General features: G+C 35.8%; 1 protein-coding gene across 1 annotated transcript; it reads left to right on the plus strand.

Moving 5' to 3' along the window:
* LOC139143674 (obg-like ATPase 1) lies at positions 1 to 21,398 on the plus strand. Its single transcript, XM_070714193.1, has 13 exons — positions 1 to 141; positions 3,069 to 3,188; positions 4,630 to 4,700; positions 5,068 to 5,079; positions 5,492 to 5,552; positions 6,936 to 7,063; positions 7,699 to 7,874; positions 8,223 to 8,300; positions 12,233 to 12,330; positions 12,973 to 13,113; positions 16,168 to 16,264; positions 18,700 to 18,822; positions 19,867 to 21,398. Exons 2-13 carry the CDS (start codon positions 3,091 to 3,093, stop codon positions 19,975 to 19,977), a joined length of 1,194 nt encoding a protein of 397 aa, XP_070570294.1. The 5' UTR covers positions 1 to 141; positions 3,069 to 3,090; the 3' UTR covers positions 19,978 to 21,398.
* Positions 21,399 to 26,480: the final 5,082 nt, after the last annotated feature.

Below are 26,480 nucleotides of genomic sequence, written 5' to 3' on the forward strand. Positions count from 1 at the left end.
CAGGACACTACGCGTGCGTACATTGGCAGTCTGGCCGACGGAATTTCCTCACCTTCTGCAATACCCGTGTCCATAGTAAAACTGCACCAGTCAAACGTGTAACAAATAGTTTAAACGTTCTCCTGTCTCTTATTCGATCAGGTAAGATAAAAGTGTCTCAGAAATTTTCGTAGCGCAAGACTTATTCCAACAATCTGACATAATGTTCCTCAAATAGTAACGCACGCTAATAACATGTGCAACGTTGACTGCAGTCGGCTGTCCTGACTCCAATATGTTGCAAAACCCATCGGACGGTCAGATTTCTCAGCGATTCAGTCTCAAGTTCTGCTGTCTAGACGCGCATGGGCTTCGTCAGTCAATTTTAGATACATTTTAAACAAAACCGTAATAGTTATTCGCGCATCCTGCATGACAAGGCCACCAAAACTTGTCACAGTTTAGGAATCTACCCAGAAGTGATAGTATGTGATACATCTGTCAATCGACCCCTTGTCACAGGTACTCTTGACAGGAGACTAAAAGTTAAACTTGCCCGAAATGTATATTTGTGAGTCATAGTTGAGATATACTTATATCTATATGTGCACATATCTTGCACAGGAACGAAAACGAAAAATAATGAAAATAATGTTCACAGGCATAGCTGTTGATATATATATATATATATATATATATATATATATATATATATATATATATATATATATATATATATATATATATATATATATATATATATATATATATATATATATATATATATGATCAGGGCTCGAAATCAACTTTTTTCCCTGGTAGTCCCGTTGGGCCAGCTGCGTTGGGCTACCATTTTCTGAAGTTGGTAGCCCAGTGACAAGGTTTGGTAGCCCATGCATGAATGAAGAATATTTTTTGTAAAGGATACTTTTATTTTTATCTAGACAATGATTTATTTTTCATGATTCTATCCAGGAAGTGAATTTTCTAGTCATTTGACATCAATACCCGCAGATCATAGCCTCAGGAGAAAGGTATAGCATGTGTAGTGGACAACGGTGACGCCTCAAAGTTTGACCACCTATTCACACATACGTAGAGCATATATGCAAATTTTGATGTTCGCCATGACAACGACTTTTCACTCAGCACATGTAAACATAACGTAGCTAAAAATTGATTGGCAATGAATTTCAGGATGACAACTTGGTACAGTCATGTTCCTTATACTTTCGTGGCAATTTTGGCTATATTTCCCATAGTAAACTTCGGAAAGCGCAATTTGTGGATGGCCCAACAGCTTTCTCTTTGCAGTTTTAATAATTTTGCATTTAATTGTGATTGATACATAGTGATTAAATAACTATGAAAATGAATTTTCATTGGCTATCATTTCCCAAGCCTGTTATCCAAGTTCATCAGTTCAGATAATGATATGTTATTGAAAGTTTGTCGCAACAAATTCGACAGTACTGTCGCCTTTTAATTTGCATAACAAAGTCATAGCCTGTCCTTTCCCCCAATGTCGCCCAATAAGTAATTTCATGTCCCAGGCTTTGGTAGTCCGTGTGGACTACCATTTCATGGAGTTTGGTAGCCCTAGGGAAAAGTTGGTAGTCTGTGGACGCGGGACTACCGCTAATTTCGAGCCCTGTGTGTATGTATATATATATATATATATATATATATATATATTATATATATATATATATATATATATATATATATATATATATATATATATATTTGTGAGTCATAGTTGAGCTATACTTATATCTATATGTGCACATATGTTGCACAGAAATGAAAACGAAAAATAATGTTCACGGGCATAGCTGTTGATTTTTTCCAATGTCACTGTTCTTTTTTTCTCAATGTGAGGTTTTTGATAGGAAACAAAACTTGTCCTGGACATGACCTTCATTCGTCAGTCTCATAGCTTCTGATTTGCTACACTACACAACTTCTGATCTAACACCGATTTGCCGTCAGTGGTTGTCTAGGCCAGCACAAGGTGTATGTAGCAAAACCAGGCTACTTTAGCCCTGTGTATGATGCTGTGTGTTCCCAGCGTTATACGACCTCCCACCACAGCCCTGCTGACTGCCATAGAGGAAACCGGTGGCCGCGGCCCCAATTTGGTCAAGGGCCCAGTGGCTCGCCGTTAGATACGTTCATGCAAGATATGACTGGCCACTTGGCCCCTGACCGTGCATCACTGGAAAACTAATGGTTTGGGACGTCACAAGAGCAGAGTTTTTTTGCAATCTGTGAGCGATTGAGTTGTTTGGGTAGGCATAGATTGGAATCTAGTTGATTTCAGCTGATAGTAATCATAAAAGTAGTTTTTCGTGTACGGTCCAAATTAGGACCATGGCCACCGGTTTTCTCTATCATCTATGGCAGTCAGCAGGGCTGTGGTGGGAGGCCGTATAACACGGGGAGCACACAGCATCGTACGGAGGGCTACAGGCTACATCAGCCCACAGAGCTGGGCTACAGTTAGCTACCTAATCAGGGCAGAAGAGGGCCACACTGCTTAACCAACCAGGGGCTTTGAGAGGGTCTGGGCATTGATGTATTTATTTGCTTTTTTCGATATGTCACTTTACGGATATGTTACATATAGTATTCTTTCAAAGTGGTTGGTAAACTGTTGACTGTATTAGTCTCATAAAATTTGTAAAATTGTAATGCAGGAATAAATCAAACTAGACATATTTCTTGCTCTCAATCTAAGCAATTACTTTACAGAGGTCATTCAGAGCCAAATATGCTGACCACTATACACAGGTTTTGTACAAAATTGGAGTAAATACATGCGGCCACTGACCACATAAGAAAGGTGGCTGTTCTGTAGAGGGCCTTCAACATGTGCAATATTATGGGACTGCCACAGGGTGATCACTATAAAGAGTTGACCACTGTGTAAGGTTGACCACTTAGACAGGTTGGACTGTTCGTGTCCTGTTTATTGACATCAAGTGAATGTGTCAATACAGCTGCTCCTTTCTTCACTGACTTCTGTACAGTATAGACAATTCATGCACATAACAGGAAACATTTTGTTTATATCATATCTTCATTAGAGCCTCAATATTGAAGACACCAATGCCGCCCAAGAAGAAGGAGCAGCCCAAGGCCAAACCATTAATTGGCAGGGTAGGAACCTCTCTGAAATGTGGCATCGTGGGATTGCCCAATGTTGGGTAAGTAGAGTTGCATCAGAAAGAAGGTGATATCTTGACCCTGCGACCTCTGATCTCCATTCTCTTCACAGCCTAATTCAAAGTTGAAACTCCAGTGGTAAAAAGACTTAAGAAATCATGCTACACTTATACACTTTAAAGTCTCCTATTGGTGTAGATCTAGTATCATATAAAATATTGTATCAGAAACTTATGATATCAATGCAAGATATTGTTATATCTGCATATAAGGATTTTGACTTGCAAAAAAAAATGCTGGAATAGTTAACATACTTTGCAAATTTAGCAATCTAAAAATATTAAATGAAGATATTTTAAGTGGTTTAGGCAATAATTGTGTCTCTTTGGTAATGCTGTATAGATGTTCAAATTTTTCATAGTTGCCTATCAGGGAAGAAACATTCTGAACATGGAATTACGCCCTCTATTGTCCATATCAGCAGAGTACATGTATATTCACAACAGCTAATGTCAGATGTTGTCCACACTACACTTGCATTGTATTATGGTCCCTCAACATGTATTTAATTTGTCATTTCATGCATTAAGATCCTGAAAATAAACCATATTATTTAAAATTCTCTGTAGGGCACTGTTTTCATAAAGTAAAACTATGCCATGCTAAGATGATAAGTCTAAGACAATACATTAATTTTTAACCCTTTCAACACTCTGGTTTTGTCTAAATGCATTGTTATCATTGGTAACTGTTTACATGGCATTTGGGTGAACTTGTAAAGTTTCTGTAACTGAGGGTCAGTGGAAAATTCAAATATGTACATGACAAATAAAACGGGGTGGAGAGCGGGATTAGCACTGCTGTGATAATTTTTCGCAAATTTGCACAAATTATACGGTGTTTTTACATTAAGCTGTATTTCCTCTGCCACTCTCAAATTCGTAAAATTACTAATTTTTTAGATGATTTACTAATGTTTTTCATTGTTGATTCGTAAATATACGAATGCAAGGAAGCAGCTGGTTGATTGAGAGCTCAAGGCCCCAAACCTCAAAATAGTTCTGTCTAAGCACATTTTGTACTTAATTTGAATTTGACTGAAAGATATTCTGTATTGGAACGGTTAAGTTTACTTATGAATTTCAAAATTTACGAAAAGTTTCAAAACCCAATTCGTAAATTTACTAAAAAATTTCAGAAGCTAGAGGAAACACAGATTGAGGAAACTGTGTGCGCGATACTTCTTTATTTTTCAGATTTTGTTTTGAGGTTTTTGTCAAAAACACATAGGAGTGGTTTAAACATCCATCAACTTGTATAAGCAATTTGTTATGTTAATAGCAGAAGTTAACAGTTTCATTTTCTCACTTTAAAACTTTCGTTTATACGAGTTTGAGATCAAAGGCAGTGTGTGTTGCTTGCCATGCACATCATTTATTCGGCTGTGGTCTCTGAGAATATATCTGATTTCTCCTTGTACAGGAAGTCAACATTTTTCAATGTTCTTACAAAAAGCACTGCAGCTGCTGAGAACTTTCCATTTTGTACCATAGGTAAGTATCTGTCTGTCAGAGAGGTTTTTTCCGAATGAAAAATGGAGAAGCTTGTATGTATATTAACCCTTTTAGGTCAAATTTTGATGTGCGTTGTGTTTCTAATGCTAAACCATAGAATTGGATCCATGTAGTCAATGATAATCTGGTTTTAAATGTATACAGATTGCGTGACTAATAAAGGATGTAGTTTCAAACAAATTTCAAAAGTGACAGAAGTGTGTTTTAGGCATTCATTTTCAATTTCACTGTTTTCAGGATGTGAACATCCACAAATTTGTATTTTTCCTCCAAATGCATATAAGCAATATTTTACTTCATCTTTCTTTTTCTTACATCGCTGCTGTGTTCCTGGCTTGACTCAAAGACCCCAATGAAAGTAAGTTGTGCATATTTCATTCTCATTTGACTAAACTTCAGAGGTTGCATTGAAATGTGTCAAGTGATCTTATATATTTCATTCTGTTTCTTATGATATATGTAGAATCACAGAAATTCATTCACATTCATTAGTAGTTGTAAAACTGAGCTATAGAATATAAAAGGTCTAACTATCCCCCAGTATACCATGTTTCATAGCTGTGCACCATGAACATTTTTCGATAACATTTTTTACGAAACCCTTTTGTCAACCTAAAGCATCTTTCCATGGGTGTACACCCAAAAAATGTGAAAAAAATGCAAAAGTCCTTGCTCTGTTCCATCCTATAGAACACAGTCTTTTTCTTTGACTGATTTGTTGTATTACTAGTCTACGCCATATTGATCAATCTTTCTATTTCTGTTTTCAGGTAGAGTCCCTGTCCCCGATGAAAGGTTTGACTTTCTGTGTAATTTTTATAAACCACCCAGGTAAGACAATCTTTTCAAACCCACCACATTCTATACATGTCCTGTATTTCACATTAAAATGAAAGGGTCTCTTTAACCCTTTGAGTGCCAGAGTCGATTTTTGTTGTATTTATACCATGTAACGTTAACAATTTCTTTCAGATTGAGACAATTATTTTTCAGATTTTTCCCAAAATTTTGGTAAAAAAGTGCAGCCCATAAAAATATATGTCCATCTGGTCCAAAATCATGGAAAAAATTAGAGAAAAATTCATAAAATTTGATAAAATGTTGCCCTAATATTTTAGGGGAAAAATTACAGTGCTCAAAGGGTTAATAGTCTAGGTACTAGGTGCTTGCATGCATCTCCAAGTTTTTTCAGCATGAAAATAATCAAAGTTTACAGCTTAAGTTTATAGCTCAAAGAAAATGCTCGGATAAGATAAGTGAGAACAAAAATGACAAAATGATTGGGGTGGAGTAACCGCCATTTTTTCTCAAAATTGCCATTCTACCTTTGCATAATTAATTCTTTTACAGAATTCAGCAAAGTCGGCTCTAAATACTTCTGCAATACAATATTTTGTCATGTTTAATCAGCAATCATGTTCTCATTGTTTCATCGGAAAGATTTCACCACCAATGATACCTAACTTTACTGACTAAGCTTTCAGTGTCATCAAGTTATCAGCGGAATTAACTGCCTCGTAAAAATAATGAAAACTTGTTCTTGCCTTTATTGTCTTGCAAGGAAAATTCAAGGACGGCTATCTTTGTCTCCAGTTCCGCCCTTTGAGTGCTGTAATTTTTCCCCACCAAAATTTTTGTGCAACATTTTACAAATTTTATGAATTTTTCTGCAATTTTTTTGATAATTTTGGACTCACATTTTATTTGCTAAATTTTTTTCCAAAATTTTGGCCGAAATCTGGAAAAAATTGACTTCGGTATCTTTTCTAAAGGTGACAAAAATTGACCTTGGCGCTCAATGGGTTCAGATTGTTTGCTATTACGTGGGTGCTTTCAATTCATAACATGCGAATACAATGGGATGTAATTTTCTTTCAGGTTTTAATGAGTTGAACAGAATGTACACAATTGTAAGCAATTTTTCTCATGCACTCATCTCATGAATACATAGCACAATGCAACCAATTTACACATGACTGTCTCATCAGATACAATTTTATTGTCCAATTTTTATGCAATTTTTTTTTTTGTGATTGTGAGAATTTTTGGAAGGTTGCCTGTCGCATCAGTTAAAATGTGGCATTTAAAATTTACATTTCATCATATATTCTATTAGAAATTTTGTAATAAGGGTCAATTGTATTGAAGAAAATTTTGTTAATTGAGTGACTCGATTAACCAATTGTATTTATCATTTGTTTTGGATCCTCACAGTAAAATCCCAGCGTTTTTGAAAGTTGTCGATATTGCGGGACTTGTGAAAGGTGCCCATGAAGGCCAGGGTCTGGGAAACGCTTTCTTATCAAATATCAGCGCCTGTGATGCAATATTCCATATGACAAGTGAGTCTTCCCCATTTTCAGTGGTCCTCACCCAGACTCTTTGCTGCCTGTGATTGGACTTTTGTAAATGCTGTTTTCTCATGAATATGCAAAAATGATGTTGTATTCTCATTGATATGCAAAAATGTTGTTGTTTTCTTATTTATATGCAAAACAACTATTAACATGGCCACTGGTATTGCTTTACACAATTTAATAAACTTTCCTGAAAAAATCTGTACAAAACTTTGTGAACAGTGTGCCCTGCATCTGATTTCAAAATGGACTTCTCTGAAGACTATGTTGGCATTTTTTCAAAACCATTGTATCATTTTCATTTCTCTGAAACCACCTTGTTGCTAATTGCCAATCAGAATTTTAAAAATTGATTGGAATTGTGTTGTCAGCATGAGTGACATCGATATAAATTTTACGGTTTTCTGGAGGAAAAATATTGATGACCGAGCTCAAATCTGTTCAGTAACCAGAATATACATATTCAACTTTGAATGTGATTTTGTTGGCCAACCATGTAATTCTCATGTCTTTATGAATTTTGACAACTCATGAGGGGCTAAGAATAGAAAACTCAGTTTTCTAAAAATACCGTACTATAAAACTTCTTCCTTTCTCTTTGGCCAACTATGACTTTTCAGGAGCTTTTGAAGATGAGGATGTGAGTCATGTTGAGGGCGACGTCAACCCGGTCCGAGACATGGAGATCATCTTTGATGAGCTGAGACTGAAAGATATAGAGTACCTGAATGACAGGATACAGGACGTAGAGAAGAAAGTCACCCGTGGCGGTGACAAGTCAAAACGGGCAGAATATGTAAGTCACAGGGTAACACTTTCACCGGCATGGTTTAGCCCAAACCTATTGTTTTAAGTGGTGAGTGTGGACCTGTATACAGCGAAATGGGGTGCCAAGGTAAATACTGCTGTAATGGGCTGAATGACACTGCAGTGAATTGATCCGAATATACCCTATTAGTTCATGAAGTGTGATCTCTATCTGTTAGACATCAGGGACAAGCTGACAAAAGCTACAAGCATCTACAACTCAAATTGACCAATCAGAATGCTTGCAGAACTGACTCCACACAATCATGCCATTGGAGAAAAAAGTCATATATGAGAAATCTAACTTAATGTTGTTGTTTTGTTCACATTTTAACAGGACACGCTGATCAAAATTCATAAAATACTGGATGAAGAGAAGAAAGCTGTCCGGTTTTGTGACTGGACTGCAAATGAGGTGAGAGCTTTTTGAGAAAACTGGCCAGTTAGAGGTTGTGTGTTTGTATATCTGTCTGTCTGTCTGTCTGTCTGTTCAGAGTAATTTTTACAACAAATAAGTGACATTCCTGAAAATTTCATCTTTCCTTTGAGAAATGTAAAAAATGTGTGTCATGTGGTTGGCCCGGGCGAGGGACAAAAGTTTTAAATTTGTCGTACTTTGCACTGTAGGTCTTTCTTACTTTTGTAGTATTAGTTACATGTTGAGATTAGATTGTGGATTAAATGCACAGAGATCCATTAACTTGCTCGTCGCCAGACCAGTTTTTTTCCCATTTGTGTCAAATTTTACATGTTTTACTTGTATCGCCTTAACTATATGCAAAAATAAATAATATCATATCTGCATACATCATGTGCAGTACACTATGTGATAACTAATAGACTAAACCCAGAATTCGAATCGACCAGAGTACAGCAAAACCATGTGCACAAACATGCACAGAAATGCATGTATTTCCATTCGCATTTGCACTTGTGTGTTTGTTTGTACCATCATCACATGATCCCTTGGGATACTGAGTGTGTTTAAAAAATACTGCGCGTCATTTTATTAGCTCATATTTGGTTTTATATATAAATACCAAAAGAGCTTATATGATGAGTCTGAGTGGCGTCTATGTCTGTATATTTTGGGTATGTGCGGATGTATGTGAGTCATTCCACAGTAAAGTGCAACCACTTTGTGACAATAAGGTCAAAAATTAAATTCATTAATCTGAATCTAAAAGTTGAGTGGGTGGACAGTACTACAGGTGTGTCATCTGAAAAAAATTTTTTTAAGATAAATAATTTCTTTGTTTAAGGAAGAGGGCAAATTGTCGTGGCAACAGTAACGCGTGTAACATGGACAGACATGACATTGTATTGTATTTGATCACATGTATGCCGTTATCATCCCTGTGCCAAGTTGAAAGAAACCCATTAGTCTACAAGAACTAGAAATACACTTCAGAAGATATTTTAATCTTAAATATTATCAGAAGAGGAGGATATCTGATGCAATGTTATTGCCACTAGCAACGTATGTAACATGGACAGACACTGGATTGGCTTTATACACAATTGTGTGTTTTCCAATCTGAATGAATGTACTGATTGATTTGTATATGTATATGTCATGACGAAGTTAAATACCTCAGAATTATGAAGTGAATTGTCATAAATTGGCTCTGTGGATAATCATATAGACAACAGAGGGAAGACCCCTGTATTGTCTATGGGATAACGTATGTAACATTGGACAGACATCATCAGTTCTGTCCAATTTTTTCATAAACGATATGGGCATCTGAGGTGCATCAATAGTTGTAAAGAAAGCTTTCAGTAACTTTCTGATACAGATAGAATTGTCACACTAAAAAACAAATTAACATTATTCTATCCAGTATTTAATTAAACTACAATTACTTCCACGCGCGTAACACCGGTAACGCGTGTAACAAGGAGGACAGACATCCTGCCATTCAGGTGCTCTCAGTAATGGTGGCCATTGGTTTATATTCAATTGCGCCATAATACATGAAATTTAGGGCACCCTCAAATGACAACATTTCAGCAATGTATACCAAAAGAATTTTTTTTTAATCTTGATTTTGGAAATGAGGTAACGCGCGTAACATGTGGACAGACGCCTTCCAGAAATATTTTTAACTGCAAGAGAACCCAAGCTTCAATAAAGACAGAATAAAGAATGATACATAGTGGAAGATTTCATTGTTAGTCAAATGTATGAGTGGTTTGTTGCAGCTTACAGCCTTCACTATATTTATTGTTCTCATATTATCAATTCGCATAGAGTTGGACAGACATAGTTACGTACGTTGCCAATATTTTTTGGCATAATATTTGGCCCTTTCCCTAGTGTTTTTTTTCCAAGAATAAATTTAGTTCGTAATTGCTTATAATACATTACTACTTTGCATTTGAAATCAATTCAAATAGTATCAATATTGTAAATATCCCTTCCTAATGTAACAGGGGTACAAAATGTCACAAAATGGTGAGCAAATAGAGGCCATATTTACAAAGATAAAAATCTATAATTTTTGTTGAGCTGGACATACAGCTTTAATATTATTTTTATATATGCTCATATGTAGTACTTACTAAAAATAATATCATTTTGTGTGAATGCTGTTATCTTGAAAAAGCTAGAGCTCCAAAATTGGGATGTCAAATGTTGCGCTTTACTGTGGAAAGACTCATGTCCGTCACACACAAAGGCTCCCATACTGCCAAAGCTACCATCTCAGTATTTGGTGTACAGGTGGATGTAGGGGTTGAGGTGTGAATTTGTTCAAATGAACACATCAGTGTCAAAAATGTGCAAATGAGGTAAGAAAAAGGGAAATACTGCAAGTGTGCAGGAGTGGTGGCAGTGAACTGAATCAGCCCACACATCTGAATAAGAGGATTTTGACCTTTAACCTATTTGTATGCAGGGTACCTATTATGTTTGGGAGTGGTAGCAGTAACTGAAACAGCTAATTGTTCATTTCCTGTCATTGTTTATGAACTGTGACATATTAACAGATCTGCTGAAACCATATGGATGTCTATTTTTGTACATCCATGGTAGAAAGATTCTCTGCTATGCATGTTGCTAAAGTTGACCTTCAGTATCTAAAGTTTCAGACCTTATTTACTTTTGTCATTCTTAATTTCCTGGTTTAAATATTTCTTGTTGTTTTTCTGGTTGTACTGTGCAGAAATTGTCATAACATCAACGTATAATTTTCCTGCACTGAACAGATAGAAATAACACTTATTGTTGATCTTTGGTATGTACCAATTCTGATCAAATTTGAGCGACACCGTATAATTGCGGTATTTTTATTCCAAAGTAGAACCACTAACAAAATCCCAGGTAGTTCAAATTGTCAGTCTCCCACCACATATCATTTTGTCAAATGTATTAGCCAAGGAATATGAACTACAAGTATGGCATAGCAAAAGATGTGAATCTTCTTTCTATTACTGTATTTTTTGTTAAGCAAGCAAAAATCCAAATTCAAAAGTTTTTTCACCGTGGAGACTAACAAATAATGACAGTACCGGTATTTCTTTGTTGTCAATCAAATTCAGTTGGCGTTTTTCTGCATGGGTGTTACTTCACTGCTCTAGAAAGTCACATTACCCCCCGGTACCTATTGCATACAGCGTTGATATTTTAGAGGAAATGTGGCAAAATGGCAAAAAGCCCTTGATTTTTTGCTGCCATCAGCTAAAAAGCAGTCATACCACACTTTGTACTTGCTGAATTTTTACTCTCTGAAAATTAAAGTCTGTTTCTGTTTGTTCGTAATTTGGTCATCAAGGTGTAAGCCAATGAGGTGGCTACGTTGCTCCAGAATGTGTCACCTGATATTCATTAGCTTGTAGAACATAAACTGACTATGTAGAAGTGATTCTGGAAAAAGGACTTTGTTCTTCACACATGTCCATTCAGTGTTGATTGTTTTTGGCGTAGATTATAGGTGGCTGGTACGTGTACAGGCATAGAATAAAGAGGTGATTAAAGAAACAGTGTAACTTGTGGAGCTATTTGCCCCATGCACATTCAACCTGTTTACAAACTTTGTGCTTGTTTATGCATTTCCCTGTTTTCTCCATATTAGGAGTACCAGACAAGCAAACTTGCTTACGTTGTTGTCAATTTGTAAACATATTTAGTGCACATTTCCGATAAATAGTCTTCCTTTTTCCATATACCATAGACTATATCGCATTTCTCCAAGCCCTGTATACAGCTTTACCCTTCATACCAGCTGACAGTTTTATAACCGTATATGTATACATGGATTTCCCATCCTTCTATGCAGTGTTTGACAGTGGCAATGTCACACATGTATACATAGATGAATTTTTTCCTACCTCTTTCTTTTACAGATTGAGATTTTGAATAAACATCTTCTACTCACGTCCAAGCCCATGATTTACCTAATTAATCTGTCAGAAAAGGACTTTTTACGTAAAAAAAACAAATGGTTAGTATGCAGTCTGGAATGTTTAGATACCTCTTTTATAGGGAAAAATAGAAGTATGTGTTGGACTAGAAAGATCATTAAGTGCCCTTTGAGTGCTGTATTTTTTCCCACCAAAATTTTAGTGCAACATTTTACCAATTTTTATGAACTTTTCTGTAATTTTTCTGATAATTTTGGACCAAATGTACGCAATATTTCATCAGCCACAGTTTTTTATCAAAATTTTGGCAAAAATCTGACAAAAATTGACCGAGTTATATTTTATAAGGGTGACAAAATTGACTTTGGCGCTCAAAGGGTTAAGTGACATAAGAATTGACATAAGTCAGAGCCATTGCTGGTTTGTAGTATCCTGAATGTTTCTTTGCACAGATCATTGGTGTCATCAAATGTAAAAATGCTCTCGCTCACCGCTGAATGTGTTGACTTATAAACCCATGTTGAAGGCAGTCTTTCAATTATACTAAACTTAAAACAATATTAACTATTGCTCTTTGACAAATAAGTCCATGATCAGACAACAAACTTTCTCAGTTGAAGGTAACATATGGGTTGTTGCAGAATATATGTAATACAAATTGATTTTTTTAACAATATGGATATTTTTCAATTTCTGCGTAAAAACTTGTTCACAAATCACAGGCTTGTTAAAATGAAGGAATGGATTGATACAAACGACCCAGGGGCGCCTGTTATACCATTTTCTGGTTTATTTGAAATGAATCTCCTAGAAAAAACTGACGAGGAGAGAGAAGCATACATCAAGGAGAAAAATTGCTCAAGGTGAGTTTGTATATGATTGCAAACCAAAATGCATAAAATTATGTACATTTGTGTACGTATGAGTGTATGTATATATGTATGTGTATGTTTATGTGTTTGTCTGTGTATTTGCTTGTATCGATCATTTATTCATAATCTATTCAACTGTGGTTGAATCACTACATTATGTAAAAGGTCATGTGGGGTGGGGGGGGGTCAGGGTTCAATATCAACCACTAAATATTCATAACCTATGTGAACAGTTTTGACCAATACCTATTTGTGATGATAAATCCTGGTCAGACTAGCTAGGATGTCTTACACAATCTGTCAATCAATCTCTATTATCCCACTTTGGGTAATTTGCATTGTAGTGGTAACAAACATGTATATATACATTAATTACAAAATATGACAGTTTCAAAACTCACAGGAAAATTCATTAGAAACAGCAGACAGGGGTAAAAACATGAAACATGTTCTGAATGAATACTTGTATACATTCAAATGGTTTACAGCAAGATCAAAAACTCTGAGATACTACACAATTTTGGTCTGTGTATTATGTAATGAGTTCAAGGTTTTTCAAGTTGGGGCATATTTTATTGATAGGTGATTGAGGAAAGCTATATCATCAGCTATATTATCCTTTATGAAGTAGAAAATCATTTTTATGGGATAAAAAGCTGGCAAAATATATTATGTAAAGTTGTCGCTGTATGTTATATGGGTAAGGGTCTGAAGGTGTTTCTGTCAGAGTGTCTGTGAATTTATTATTGTAACGTGTACTGTACTGTATAATCTCCTGATAATAGCATTTGAATTGTACTTCTTGTTGAAGTGTTCATGAAAATGAGTGCCTGGTAGGTTTTGTCAGAATTTTGTGTTAAGGTAGAATGCACCTCGGAGACAGATATCCTGTCTCTCAAACTTTTACAATTCTTTTCTGATCTACCACTTATGGGTGCTTCATTTTAAAGCTCTTGGTGTAAGAAAAATTTTTTACCGGCTTAGTTTTCCAAAATTCGAAAATTTATCTTTTTCTTTATAGAGTTAAAACAGGGATAGCGGCCATTTTGAATTTCAAATATCGGTAAATCTTGGGTTATTTGTTGCTCTAGTACCAAAAAATTGCACGATGACCCCCGATTTTTATTCTTGATTTTGAAAGAGCATGGTTGAAAGATTCCTTAAGGAAAGTTTGAGCAAAAGTTGAAGTCTTTCAGTTTCGAGGCGCATACTTCCTTAAACAAAATATGGATGAGAACATAGCTATTCTGTACATGTCTAAAGCATGTGGTTTCAATCATGATTCACTTCTAGATTAATTAATGCACTCACTTGATGTTACTTAAATTTGTGCAGAGGTTTTGTACATTTCCTTGCATATTAATTGCATTTCATTCCAGGTGATGTGGCTTCCTGGGGAAGAGCAAAATTTGCATGTCAGTATTTTATTTGAATAATGACTGCCCTCAATTCCATCTGACTTTCAGAATCAAGAACAGCGCCCCCAACTTTCATGATTGACTTCACATTAGTATGTACTGCTAAGCATTGCGAGTGAAGTGTTTTGACAACCTTTGGGGCAAGTTACCCATTGTATGTATAGAAATCGGTGTCGGCAAGAGACGGTTTAATCCATTTGTTTTCGTTGATGTGGATTTTGTGTGAAAACTGTGTTATGAATAGGTTAAAAAAGTGTTTTATATTACTGCAGTGAGCGTACCCGTATGGTTGGTTCCCAGATGTTGCATTCATATTGTTGTCGAGGTCCTAAGGTGTTGGTGTCACTATGGTGCAAGTGCTACCTATTGAATGTGATGAACACCCATTGTACTCTCTCTTTTTCTAAATCCTTTCACTGGTAAAATTTTTGTTATAGTACAGCTGTATCCTTTTATTTAACATTTCCAAATGAGAAAGTGATGCATTTTTGACATGGGTTGTGACCCTTCCACAGCGTTTCCTCTGCCACTCTCAAATTCGTAAAATTACTTATTTTTTAGATGATTTACTAATTTTTTTCATTGTTGATTCGTAAATGTACGAAAGCAAGGAAGCAGCTAGTTGATTGAGAGCTGAAGGCCCACAAACCTCAAAATAGTTCTGTCTAAGCACATGTTGTACTTAATTTGAATTTGACTGAATAATATTCCGTATTGGAACGGTTAAGTTTACTTATGAATTTCAAAATTTACGAAAAGTTTCAATACCCAATTCGTAAATTTACTAAAAAATTTCAGAAGCCAGAGGAAACACAGCTTCCACAGCGAATTTTCTGTGTATCTCTGATGTTTTCTATGATGAAGTTGTTGTGTACAGGGTCTGTAAGTTCCTTAAAAATCCTAGGGAAAAGCCCTTGACAATGAAATTGAATCCCTGATGTCTTAATAATCCACCAATAATTTTCAAAAAGGACAAGATGATAAGTCATATTGTAAAAACAATATGTAAACCGATATGTAAAAATAATATATTGTCAAAATAATATTTTGAAAAAAGTATTTTGGACCTCAAAAAAGTACTTGAAAATTGCTGTAAAAGTTCTTAAATGTCCTTGAATTTGAAGTGACTTTGAGCGTTTTGAACCTGTGTGTCATTACAGAGGGAAATTTGATGAAAAATTCAATGAAAGAATCACGTGCTACCAAACCATGTGCTGTCTGATGATTAATGTTGGAAAAGATTGTTCACAGTGCCAGTAACTGTAATTTGGATGATTTTTTTTTCACAAATTTTGTTTAGTATGTTTGTTTCAAGTTTTTGTTCTACTTCCAAAAGCATGTTGAAACACCAACTGTTTAGCTTGTATATTTTACAGTAAAAGCACTTTTAAGTGTCTACATCGGAATTCTAGTCCAGAAGAGAATCCACTTGTCAACAATAATGATGCAGTTTACACACATAAAGGCTGAGTAAACAAGCTGAATATATCTCAACATTCTTGTAGGAGTAGAACAGGACACTTTAGTTGAACTTGAATACAAAAATAATGAGAAAGTCACAGGTACTGGCCGTTTTAAATGTTAACATTGGTATATACACATGTGCATTTTTGTCTTTTCATTGCAGTGTTTTACCCAAGATAATCACAACGGGATTCAGAGCCCTGACTCTTCAATATTTCTTTACAACCGGCGAAGATGAAGTCAGAGCGTGGACAATACAGGTAATGAACAATAGAGATACTCACTGAAAGACATACAGATAGACAGGTGCACACACACATACACACACACACACACATGGATATACCACAGCGTTCTTCACCGGGGTGTTTTAAGGGATGGGCAACCCCACTGTTTTTTAACCATTCTATTCATATGTTAATATCAACACAAATTTGCATTTTCACAACAAAAGGATATGCAAATTATACATTCTTATGTAAGTTCTCTGCCCCTCTGTTTTGTCCAAGCTATGGAGAAAATGGCCGCCACACTTATACGGCAGATATAGTTTACCGAGTTGTTTTCTTTTGAACAGAGAAACACTAGCAGTAGACAGTTTTACAAAATCATTTTTCAATTGTTTGTTGACTCTAACGAGCTTTTCAAAATGTCAAAGGTTTTTCTTTTCATTCTCTCTTTGAACGAACAGAGGAAAACAGTCATTACAGGGTTTTTCTCCGCGCTCAGGTGCCATGGAAACCGCTCAAGGGCATAATTAAAAAATCTCAAATCAGGAATATCACCAGACATGCCATCTCTGCTTTATACCAGTGTTGTCTTTTGCGGTATCTGTGGGTCTGTTGCAAATTGATATAATACCAGCCTGACAAATGTGAATATAACGGTAATTATTCAATTTGCATTGCTATCGAGATCTCTGTGTACTTTCTGATACATTTGATAATTCATGTATTCGAAACATTAGAACGATGAGCCAGAGGTCTCAGCGGTAATTTCCAGACGTCTCCTCTCAGCGATTCTGTGGATGCGGAGGTTGGAGATCAAACTTGACACATGCTCAAAAAAAATTGTCCGGAGCAAAGAGGTGCCAAGATGATAAATTTATCTCTGTATGCCAGAGCAAAAACTGCGTGAAAATCAGTGTTAGTAGGTTTTAAAATACTGATGAATGTTGATTTTGAAACTCAAAATAGCACGGCTACCTGAGTTATGACGGCACATTTGCTCATCTCAATTATATCAATTCAAGCGACTCGTTAGCTTGGCAAATTACATTATCCTTTATTACATGATTGCTGATTAACCCCTTCGTGTTTTTTCTCTCTGAAGAGCGCCCATATTTGGCATTAATCTCCAGAATTAATTTGGCTTGTATTAATCATTCAAGAGCCTGAAATGACCCAATTATGTTGATGAAAATTGGTTGTGGAAGAGGGTACGCAAGTGCTTGCTCTGTCGTCAAGCTGACATCGCTTTCAAAGATAGACAAAAAAAAAATGTATTTTGAAATGCTGTGCTGTTTTCTGCCTGCAATTAGTGCGCAATGTGAAACCAGTATATAATCATCTTATTCTCCCAAAACAGATGTTGAAATACACAGTCAATCTCCACACAGAGATTGTAGTGCAGCATGGATAATTCTAACCTAGCCAGAGAGTCAGTGAGTAGTTGACTGCACGCCCCCACCAATCTCTGCTGCAGGCAACATTTTACACCCACTTTTTTCAGAATTGCACATTTTCTATAATGTACATCTTTTTTTTTTTTATTTTATACATTTTCTGTCTTTTTTTTAATATTTCAAACCAAAATATAAGATAAATAAAAGATGCACCAGTTTCAATATTGATCCTTGAATCTGTGAACACTCGCAAAACATAGACCTTGCTCTGGGTTACAAGGTGTGAATTGACAATTCAAGATGGCTGCCCCTACAGCTGTCGGCTTTGTCGACATGATTGCCAAAGTTATGGCGGATTATGATTATTTTTAACTGATGTATGGAAAGTGCTATCTCTCGCTGGACAGCTCCTCTCACAATCTGAGATGTCCGTCATGTGATTTAAGCCAACTGGGCACGTGCAGGACTGAAAGAAGATCCAGTCCGGAAGATTTGAATTTGCCTGCAGCAGTAGATTGGTGTGGCTATTGGTCAGACTCAGTAGCCAGACTATAATCACGCTGTGCTACAATCTCTGCGAGGAGATCGTTACAAAGTATGAGACTTGTGAATATAATGTTTGCATACAATTTGCACTGTTATTGTTGACAAATTGTAGTTTGGTCTAAAATTCAAGGGTCAGCCTCAGCCGTATAATCAGATAATTGCACTCACAAGCACTATGTCAACACGTTGAATACTAGACATTTCAACATGAATTTTGGAAGAAGAACAAGAAACTCTGTAGTTTTCAAACAGATCAAAAATACTTGCAAAATTAGCCAAAAGTTACAGTGTATGAAGTTTTCATTCAGTGTATGTCTCTGCTGGCATGAAAAACTTATCTTGTGAATACCTTAGCGTGTTCTGCCTTCAAAACAAACCCAAAATTAAGACAACCAAATGCAAGCTATTGTCAAGGATAATTTCAGCTTAGTGCTGCTTCTTTCAAAACTTGAACATTTTTCGGGTCTGCTGGGGAGTTTTGAATTACTAACAGCAATGTAATGTTTACTATACTTGACACCACAGAAAGGAACCAAGGCCCCTCAGGCTGCTGGCAGGGTACATGGTGATTTTGAGAAAGGCTTCATTATGGCTGAAGTTATGAAATATGACGATTTCAAAGAGTTAGGATCTGAGGCAGCAGTCAAGGTAAAAAGTCTCTAAGCTATTACATTTTTTTTAATGCAAGAGTTTGGTGATTGTTAGCATAGTATAAATTTCAGCTGACCTAGCTGTGATGGGATTGTTTTCTTTACCAATTTATTCACAAGTCAGCTGTGTTTTTGCTAGTATTTTGGAACAACGGTAAACAATTTAGGGACTTACCTGTTTATGGCCTTTACAAAACAGTGGTCAAGTACAGTAAGAAATATTTGCATGACAGACAACACATAGAAAAAAAGTAAAAAAAAATAAGTTCTAAAAGAAAGGAATACAAAAAACCGGGAAGGATGACATAAATTATGTGTCAAGGCATACATCATACATGTGATTTTGCAGATCTAATCGGAAAAGAAAGTGTTGTTTCCCAACTTCCATTGTTTAACCCTTTCACCACCATGGTTTAGCCCAAATCCCTTTGATTTCTATGGCAAGTTGGACTGCTACACAAGGAAGTGGGGAGAAGGGGTCAAGGGGTCAAAGCTACTGTAGTTTCTGTATTATTTTTGTCAATTTTATAACATTGAGAATTCAATAATAAGGTTCACTCTGAGGAAGTGGTCAACATTGAACCTCACTTACTGAGAGAAGAAATAAAACTAACAGTGGAATAATTTTGGGTATCTCCATCTGAACGTCATGCTAATTAGCTAATGTCTGCTCCAGCCCACTTCAAACTTCAGTGTGAAATATTACAAAGTTGTCCTTGGCATTCATCATACAATGTGTCCAGTTCCAGTTCCATGCTTGATTTGAAGAATGTAGAATGGAACAACGAGAAAACATCAAAAGACAATGATGTCATCCCTGAGGGTAATTTGATACCTGTTTTATAATTACCATTAGGTGCCATGGGCAAATCAAAAACAGCAACATCAAATTAGATCTTTCCTGCATGTACATATACTTCTAATATTTGATCAAGTCACATATTGACATGTACTGTTTGTGTAAACATCATCTGACAGCCTCCATTCTGTTTTCGTCAATGTACGATAAAATTGAGTAGTTTACTTTTTTTTGTCCTGACAGGCTGCAGGCAAGTACAGACAACAGGGAAGAAACTATGTCGTTGAAGACGGTGATATTGTTTTATTTAAAGCCAATACAGCGGCTGGTCTTACAGAGAAAAAGAAAAAGTAGAAAACAATAGGGTCTTGTTTATCGGAAAAACACGCCTTCACCAGATTGTTTTACACGGTCAATATTGACAATAATAAATGAATTTTTTTGTCATTCTGAAAACAGCATTTTATGGTATCATTATTTGACCATTACGAGACAGAAAACTGAAAAAAATGGGGCAGGCGGACTGGCAGTTTGGAGAGACTGTGAGGGGATCTGGAATATCACCTGTGTGCTACCCCAAAATGGGGAGGTACCACACAGATCACGACCCCTCATCTTGTATTTTAAAGTTGTTATGATTGATAGAATTTAGAATTAAGTTGTAGCTGTTGATACGCCATAGCCCAAGCTGATGGTTGCAAGATAACACAACACTTAGAACACAAATTTTGAAACAACAGTGAATTTTGCAGATGTGGCATCCATGTCTCCTGGATGGTTGTATAATCTGGTTAAAGTGCCAGTGAGGATAAGCTTTGACAATATTGTAACTATGGCTTCAAAATCTTCAACCAATGGCGAGTTTGAATTTCTCAATATTGAACTTGTGTACTCAGAGCATATATTTGTGGTGTGCTGTGTTATTGTGGACAAATGAGTTACTGTCCAATCATGCAACAGAGTACATCACAAATGAAGACGCTCTGAAAACAAGCTGAAAACAGGGTATTGCAGTATGTTTTAGGGAATAGCACAAGAAACTGTTGTACAGTTAGTTCATTGTACAAAAATTTAAAAGTTGTCCGAAGGCCAAAACAAGTATGTTTTTTTCTCAGTTCAGTTCTCTTACACATCTGATGCAGTGATGCACTTTTTCACTCTACTCTTTTATTTAAAGCTCACAAAATCCAACATTATACATAACAATAATAACATAAAGTGTTAATTCTTGCACGCAGGAGGTTGACAACATTAAGTTCAATTTTCCAAAAACTGTACAGCCTGAGTGAGATATTGTGTTTGTACAGATATCAATATTTTTGGCTGTATGCAGTGATTGTCATTTTCTACACATATTTTTATTCAAGTGAACATTATAGAAAAGGTGACCGATGTGGCTAGCCAAGAACGGTGCACAAAAGGATGAGAGACAAACCCCTTTTTTTGTTTTTGTCCTTAGTTACAGTTGCTAGGGCTTTCAATACTACCTGAATAGAAAATCATCAAAACTGCCAGACCAACAAACGGTGTATTTTAGTCTTCCATATTCAAATATGGAGGATTTTGTTGCCATAGCAGCAAGATTTTGATGCCTTGGTAACAGTTATGTCATGCATAAATTTACATGCTTAATGACCTTGTCGGACCACTGGATAACATGCTGTTTTCAAGATTAGATAACCTGTCATAGATTTCTGGGCTCCTGCATCAATGTAGTCCAGAATTTTATATGAACTAAAAAAGGGGAATAAAAAATGTAATGTATTGAAAGAAAAGACCGAATCTGTAGTTTATTTTCGTCAACATTTCTGAAGAGGATGACACTTAATTTTCAAGGTTTTGCTTACCATAAAGCAATTGCTATCATTCCTAAATTGGAGCCAATCCTTGAGTACAAACAGGAACATATGATAGTAAGATGTAAACTGTTTAAAGGGTAATTGACCCTGGAATTTTTTTGAAGATTGCCATTTCGGTGATAAGACTTCTAAGAAAGCAGTGTTTGTGATTTAGTTTATGGCTTGTTAAGCAGGGTCTTTGACTTGTGACCTCAATCAAAATGCAAAGCCAAGTTTATCATCCATTGTCAAGTATGACACTAATGCGACATACTTTTCACCACAAAAAAGCCATCCTTTCTGTAACATGGACTTAAGGTTAAACTTTGGCATATAACAAGATATTAATATGATTAATTGAACTTGGCAAAACAGTGTTTCACTGGCAAAACTGAAGTGATTTAAGTCAAACATCGACCAAAACAAAAACAAAAGTCACACCATGTTGTCTTCCCCAGATAGTATGGCCACCAGGAACTACTTTGTGATTTCCCATGCTTCAATGCACCATTGAAAGCAGCAAAGTGTTGTGTACCACCTTTGACCTCACAACTTCACTTTGACCTTGCTGAGCTCATTATAGGTTTGACCATGCACAGACCATCCAGCCTTGCATAGCATGTGTGTTTTGTCAAGATAACTGCCATTGAATGTGCATCACAACTTGCAATTTCCTTTGGTTAAATACAATATACCAGTCTGTTGTTTAACTCTGATTTATATTAAATTCTTTCACCATTCTTACATATTGCTATTGATGGTATTGATCGAGAACTTGTTTGCACAGAATTGGGATAAATATGCTAAACCACTGTAAATTCAAAAATTATTATTTAAATACGTCCATCGGCAATTCTTGGCAATTTCTCTTGCTGTGGCATCTTTGTAATATTTTCAGGGTTTTGTTTTCAACAAAAGTCACTGATATCTTGCCTTAATTAGCAGAAGAGCTTGAGATACAAAGTTGCAGTAAAACGTAACACAATAATGGTTTCCATGAGAAACCAGTTTTTTGACAATGCTTTTGAAATCCTTCACATATAGTAAGAATTAAGTTATGTATTTATGGCAAAATATACACCTCTGCACATAATAGAAAAACTGGAATTTTTACTGAACATACCGTATTGTAGATAAAAAAGCCAACTGTTGTTACCAGATGTGCGTGTATTTTCAGAGGGACATTCTAGTGTCTCCAATACTTAGCGATCTTAGCAGCCTTGAACTGAAGCTCAAAACCATGCATGTATTTCTGAACACCATGCACGTATGTTTTTGAAAATCTGTCAGTGTTCAATGTAATTTCAGAAATCTGTACCAAGCAAAATCCTTGAAGTTATGTTCATGTTCAAGACATTGATAGCAAGGTCCTGAGTTGGTGTGTATAGCAGGGCAACGTGTCACAGTCTGTGCGGAAGCATCCATCGTTTCAGTAGAAAGTGTAAAACAGACACAGCAGTTGTAACTGATAGAAGAAAACATGTGGTCATCTGAAAAGCAAATTTAAAGATGCGTTAGCTGTTAACGTTGATGTAATTTCCTGATATTTTAGTTCTTTCAGTGAGGTACGGTTTCCTGTTCTGTTCCCAAAGTCAATGCCCTGATCTTCAACATTTCGATACAGAAGCTGTTGTGTGACGGTCCTATGTTATTATTGATCTCTGAATTTTTGTTGGGACTAGAATTCATTTGTCAACGATAGCACTGCAAGGCTGGTACTAATCTGCATCACATGATACCAGTATGTTGATGGTGCAAATACAGCCATCTGATTGGTCAAAATGTTAAAATAACCATGCTATATATATTATCAGTGTTCTCCACGGCGCCTTTTAAGTGGGCGGTGCGCCCACTTTAATTTCACGGCCGCCCAGATAAAATCTACGCCACCCATTTTAATTTTCGGCCGCCCATGCTTTGAAACCCACTGTCAGACTTTGTTCTGGGGTGGCGGGTATGGTTTACGGCAATGTTTTTTATGCCGCGACGCTATGAGGTTCAGCCGCAAAATGTTCACAATGGCATCGACTGGTCAACTTCCGTATGATCACACGAAAGGAAGACAGATTATATATATATATATATATATATATATATATATATATATATATATATATATATATATATATATATATATATATATATATATATATATATATATATATATATATATATATATACATACAGTATATATATATACATACAGTATATATATATATATATATATATATATATATATATATATATATATATATATATATATATATATATATATATATATATATATATATATATATATATATACACACACATATGTTTTGTGCCAGAATTTCTATATGCTTTTATATGATAAAATCATCCCAGCGACAGGTAGAAACTTGGGTTTGACCAGCTCACTCCGTATATGCATTCGCTATTGCTCATGCAAATGTCGCGAACTTGTAAAATCTGGTAGTCTACTCATCCTTTGATGATTTATCATGAAATTACACCATTTATTTGTTAACTCGTCGTATTATTTTTTTTTTGTATTTCCAGAAATTACACAAAAGTCACACTGCTTTTGTACCAAATTTCATGAGACATGTCTCTTACCCAGCTACTTTCTATTACATTTTGTTACTGGGAATTGTAAATCCATGAAATCTACTGATCTGCTTATTTTTTATTACTATGAGCTGTACCCATCAATGTTGTAGTAGGTAAATTGGTCACCTGATATCCATCATAAAACACTATTGTTTCAAAACTATCAATGTGCCCTACAAAATATTAATACCAGCAGCTTGTGTTTATCTTGTTTGGTCATCTTTTGTGCTCACTTTTCATAGATCGTGTGTACCACAGTGATCTATAAACTATAAAATGGGTTTCTATAGGTTGCTGCTGGAACTTCTCTCTTTTATATTGAAAAAATCTGGTCATTAAAACAATGGATCAAAATGACTATTGTCAACTGAAGGAGCAATATGCTAAAATCTTCACTGAGAAATGCTCAATATTCATAACACAAATCTAATTTTTTCCCCTTTTCTTTTCTTTTTTCATAGTTGCTTATTCTATATTTTTCTGAGTTTAAAGCAACATCACCAATACAATATTGCCATTTGATAATTTGCTCTATGGCATAATTCTGATCTTTTTTTTTTTGAAAAAGATAAATTTATTTCCACATAGTCACAAATAAAACAAATCTACATAACTGTGAATGCATTAAAATTACAATGCGTCTTGTCTGAAAACAAAAAAACCCAAATAATTAGCTGTTTAATTACAAAGATCATCATATGAATGCATTCAGGATGCATTCTTCTCCTTCAAGTCTTACAAGGCTTGAAAACTTTGTGATAAAATCCTCAGTTTTGTTCATCATCTTATAAGTGAAATACAATGTATTCATCCATGAGGAGAGATAACATTTCAATTGCATGACATAGGATTGAAGGGAAACTTTAATCCCATCAAGAGTAACCGAATTTCGAATATTCCAAACTGTATATTTTACAAAGGAAGTAATACAGTAAATAATGTCAGATGTTGCATTATTATCATTTTCGATTCCTGCAATTGCTAATCTTTTGATATTGATATTATCGAAGGGACATGCCACATTTACAGCGCCCTCTAGAGGCTGCTTGATCACCATGATGAGTCGGTTCATCGCCCTTCTCTTCTATGGAATTGCATTTTAATTTCTGGTATACCTGCCAGAAACTACTTTGAAATTTTGCACTGTTAACCAAGAATCAACTGTTTGATGAGTAGTGGCTTCTCAGCGCATTTGTTTCATGTGACACCTGGCACAAGCAAAGCACCATGCAATTTTGATGCATTGCATATTCTCAATGTTGTACCTAGAGTGACATTCAAAATGTTTCAATTCACATCAACATGTCTCTGAAGTCCTGATCTTCCAATTATGATTTGGGCTGATCAAATAACTATGTTGAAACCCACCCAAACCCCCTCAACCACCCACCCCACCAGCGTTGTGGCCCTAAATTTGATTTTCTCTCACCATTTCCGAGAAGATTTACCCCTATCACATAAAGCGTTTCAAATAATTTTCGAAGTTAAGGTAATATGCACCTCGAAAGTGTAAGACCTAAACTTTTGCTAAAACTTTGCTCAGTGAAACTTTCAATCATTCTCTTACCAAAGCAAGAATAAAAATCAGGGGTCACCATGCAAACTTTGGTACTAGAGAGACAAACAAGTTTCGATTTCTCGATATTTGAAATCCAAACTGGCCGCCATCCTTGTGTTAACTCTATGGGAAAAATAAAATTTTCGCTTTTCGAAAAACTAAGACCACGAAACCTTCTTTCACCGAGAGCTTGAAAATGAGCCCCCACAAGTGGTAGGTCAGAAGAAAATGATAAATTTGACGGCATGAATTTCTGTCCCCGAGGTGCGTTCTACCTCACGCTCAGCAGAAAAAAAACGACAACAGAGTGATAACCAATTTCACTAGGCTACAGCCAAGGATGCTTTAATACTCAGGCAGGAACCCTCCCTCAAAATAGCTGTTGGGAAACCTATACTACACTGACCTAGCTTACCAAGTGGACTGGACAATGAGTGACTCCCATATAAAAACAATGATCTGACCTGATGTATAGGTCACACAATATACATTTTACTAGGAAATAAACAGCTTCACTGAATTCTAAAAGTATATGTGCACCCATTGAAGATAAAAGCTTATTCTACCTCCAAAAACAACAGTCAGTATATCAACCATTATTCCAGTGGGAAACTCAACCCCAGGGAGAGATTTTTTCTGGTGTCACATTGTCACACTGAAACAAAGAAGATTAAATGAACTAGCTGTTTGTTTTTAACTGTACAGCTTGATATATATTTAGCAAAAGCTTTGAATACACCTAAGAGTATTAGAAACCATGCATTCTCAATCTTCTCATTATTTCCCCCTCCCCCCCCCCTGAAAAAATTGTTGAATGTGTCAACATTCTTACCAAATAAAAAGAAAACAAAAACTTAACTGTCGTTTGATTT

Source organism: Ptychodera flava, chromosome 11 (assembly GCF_041260155.1).
Source record: "Ptychodera flava strain L36383 chromosome 11, AS_Pfla_20210202, whole genome shotgun sequence".
Lineage (NCBI taxonomy): Eukaryota > Metazoa > Hemichordata > Enteropneusta > Ptychoderidae > Ptychodera > Ptychodera flava.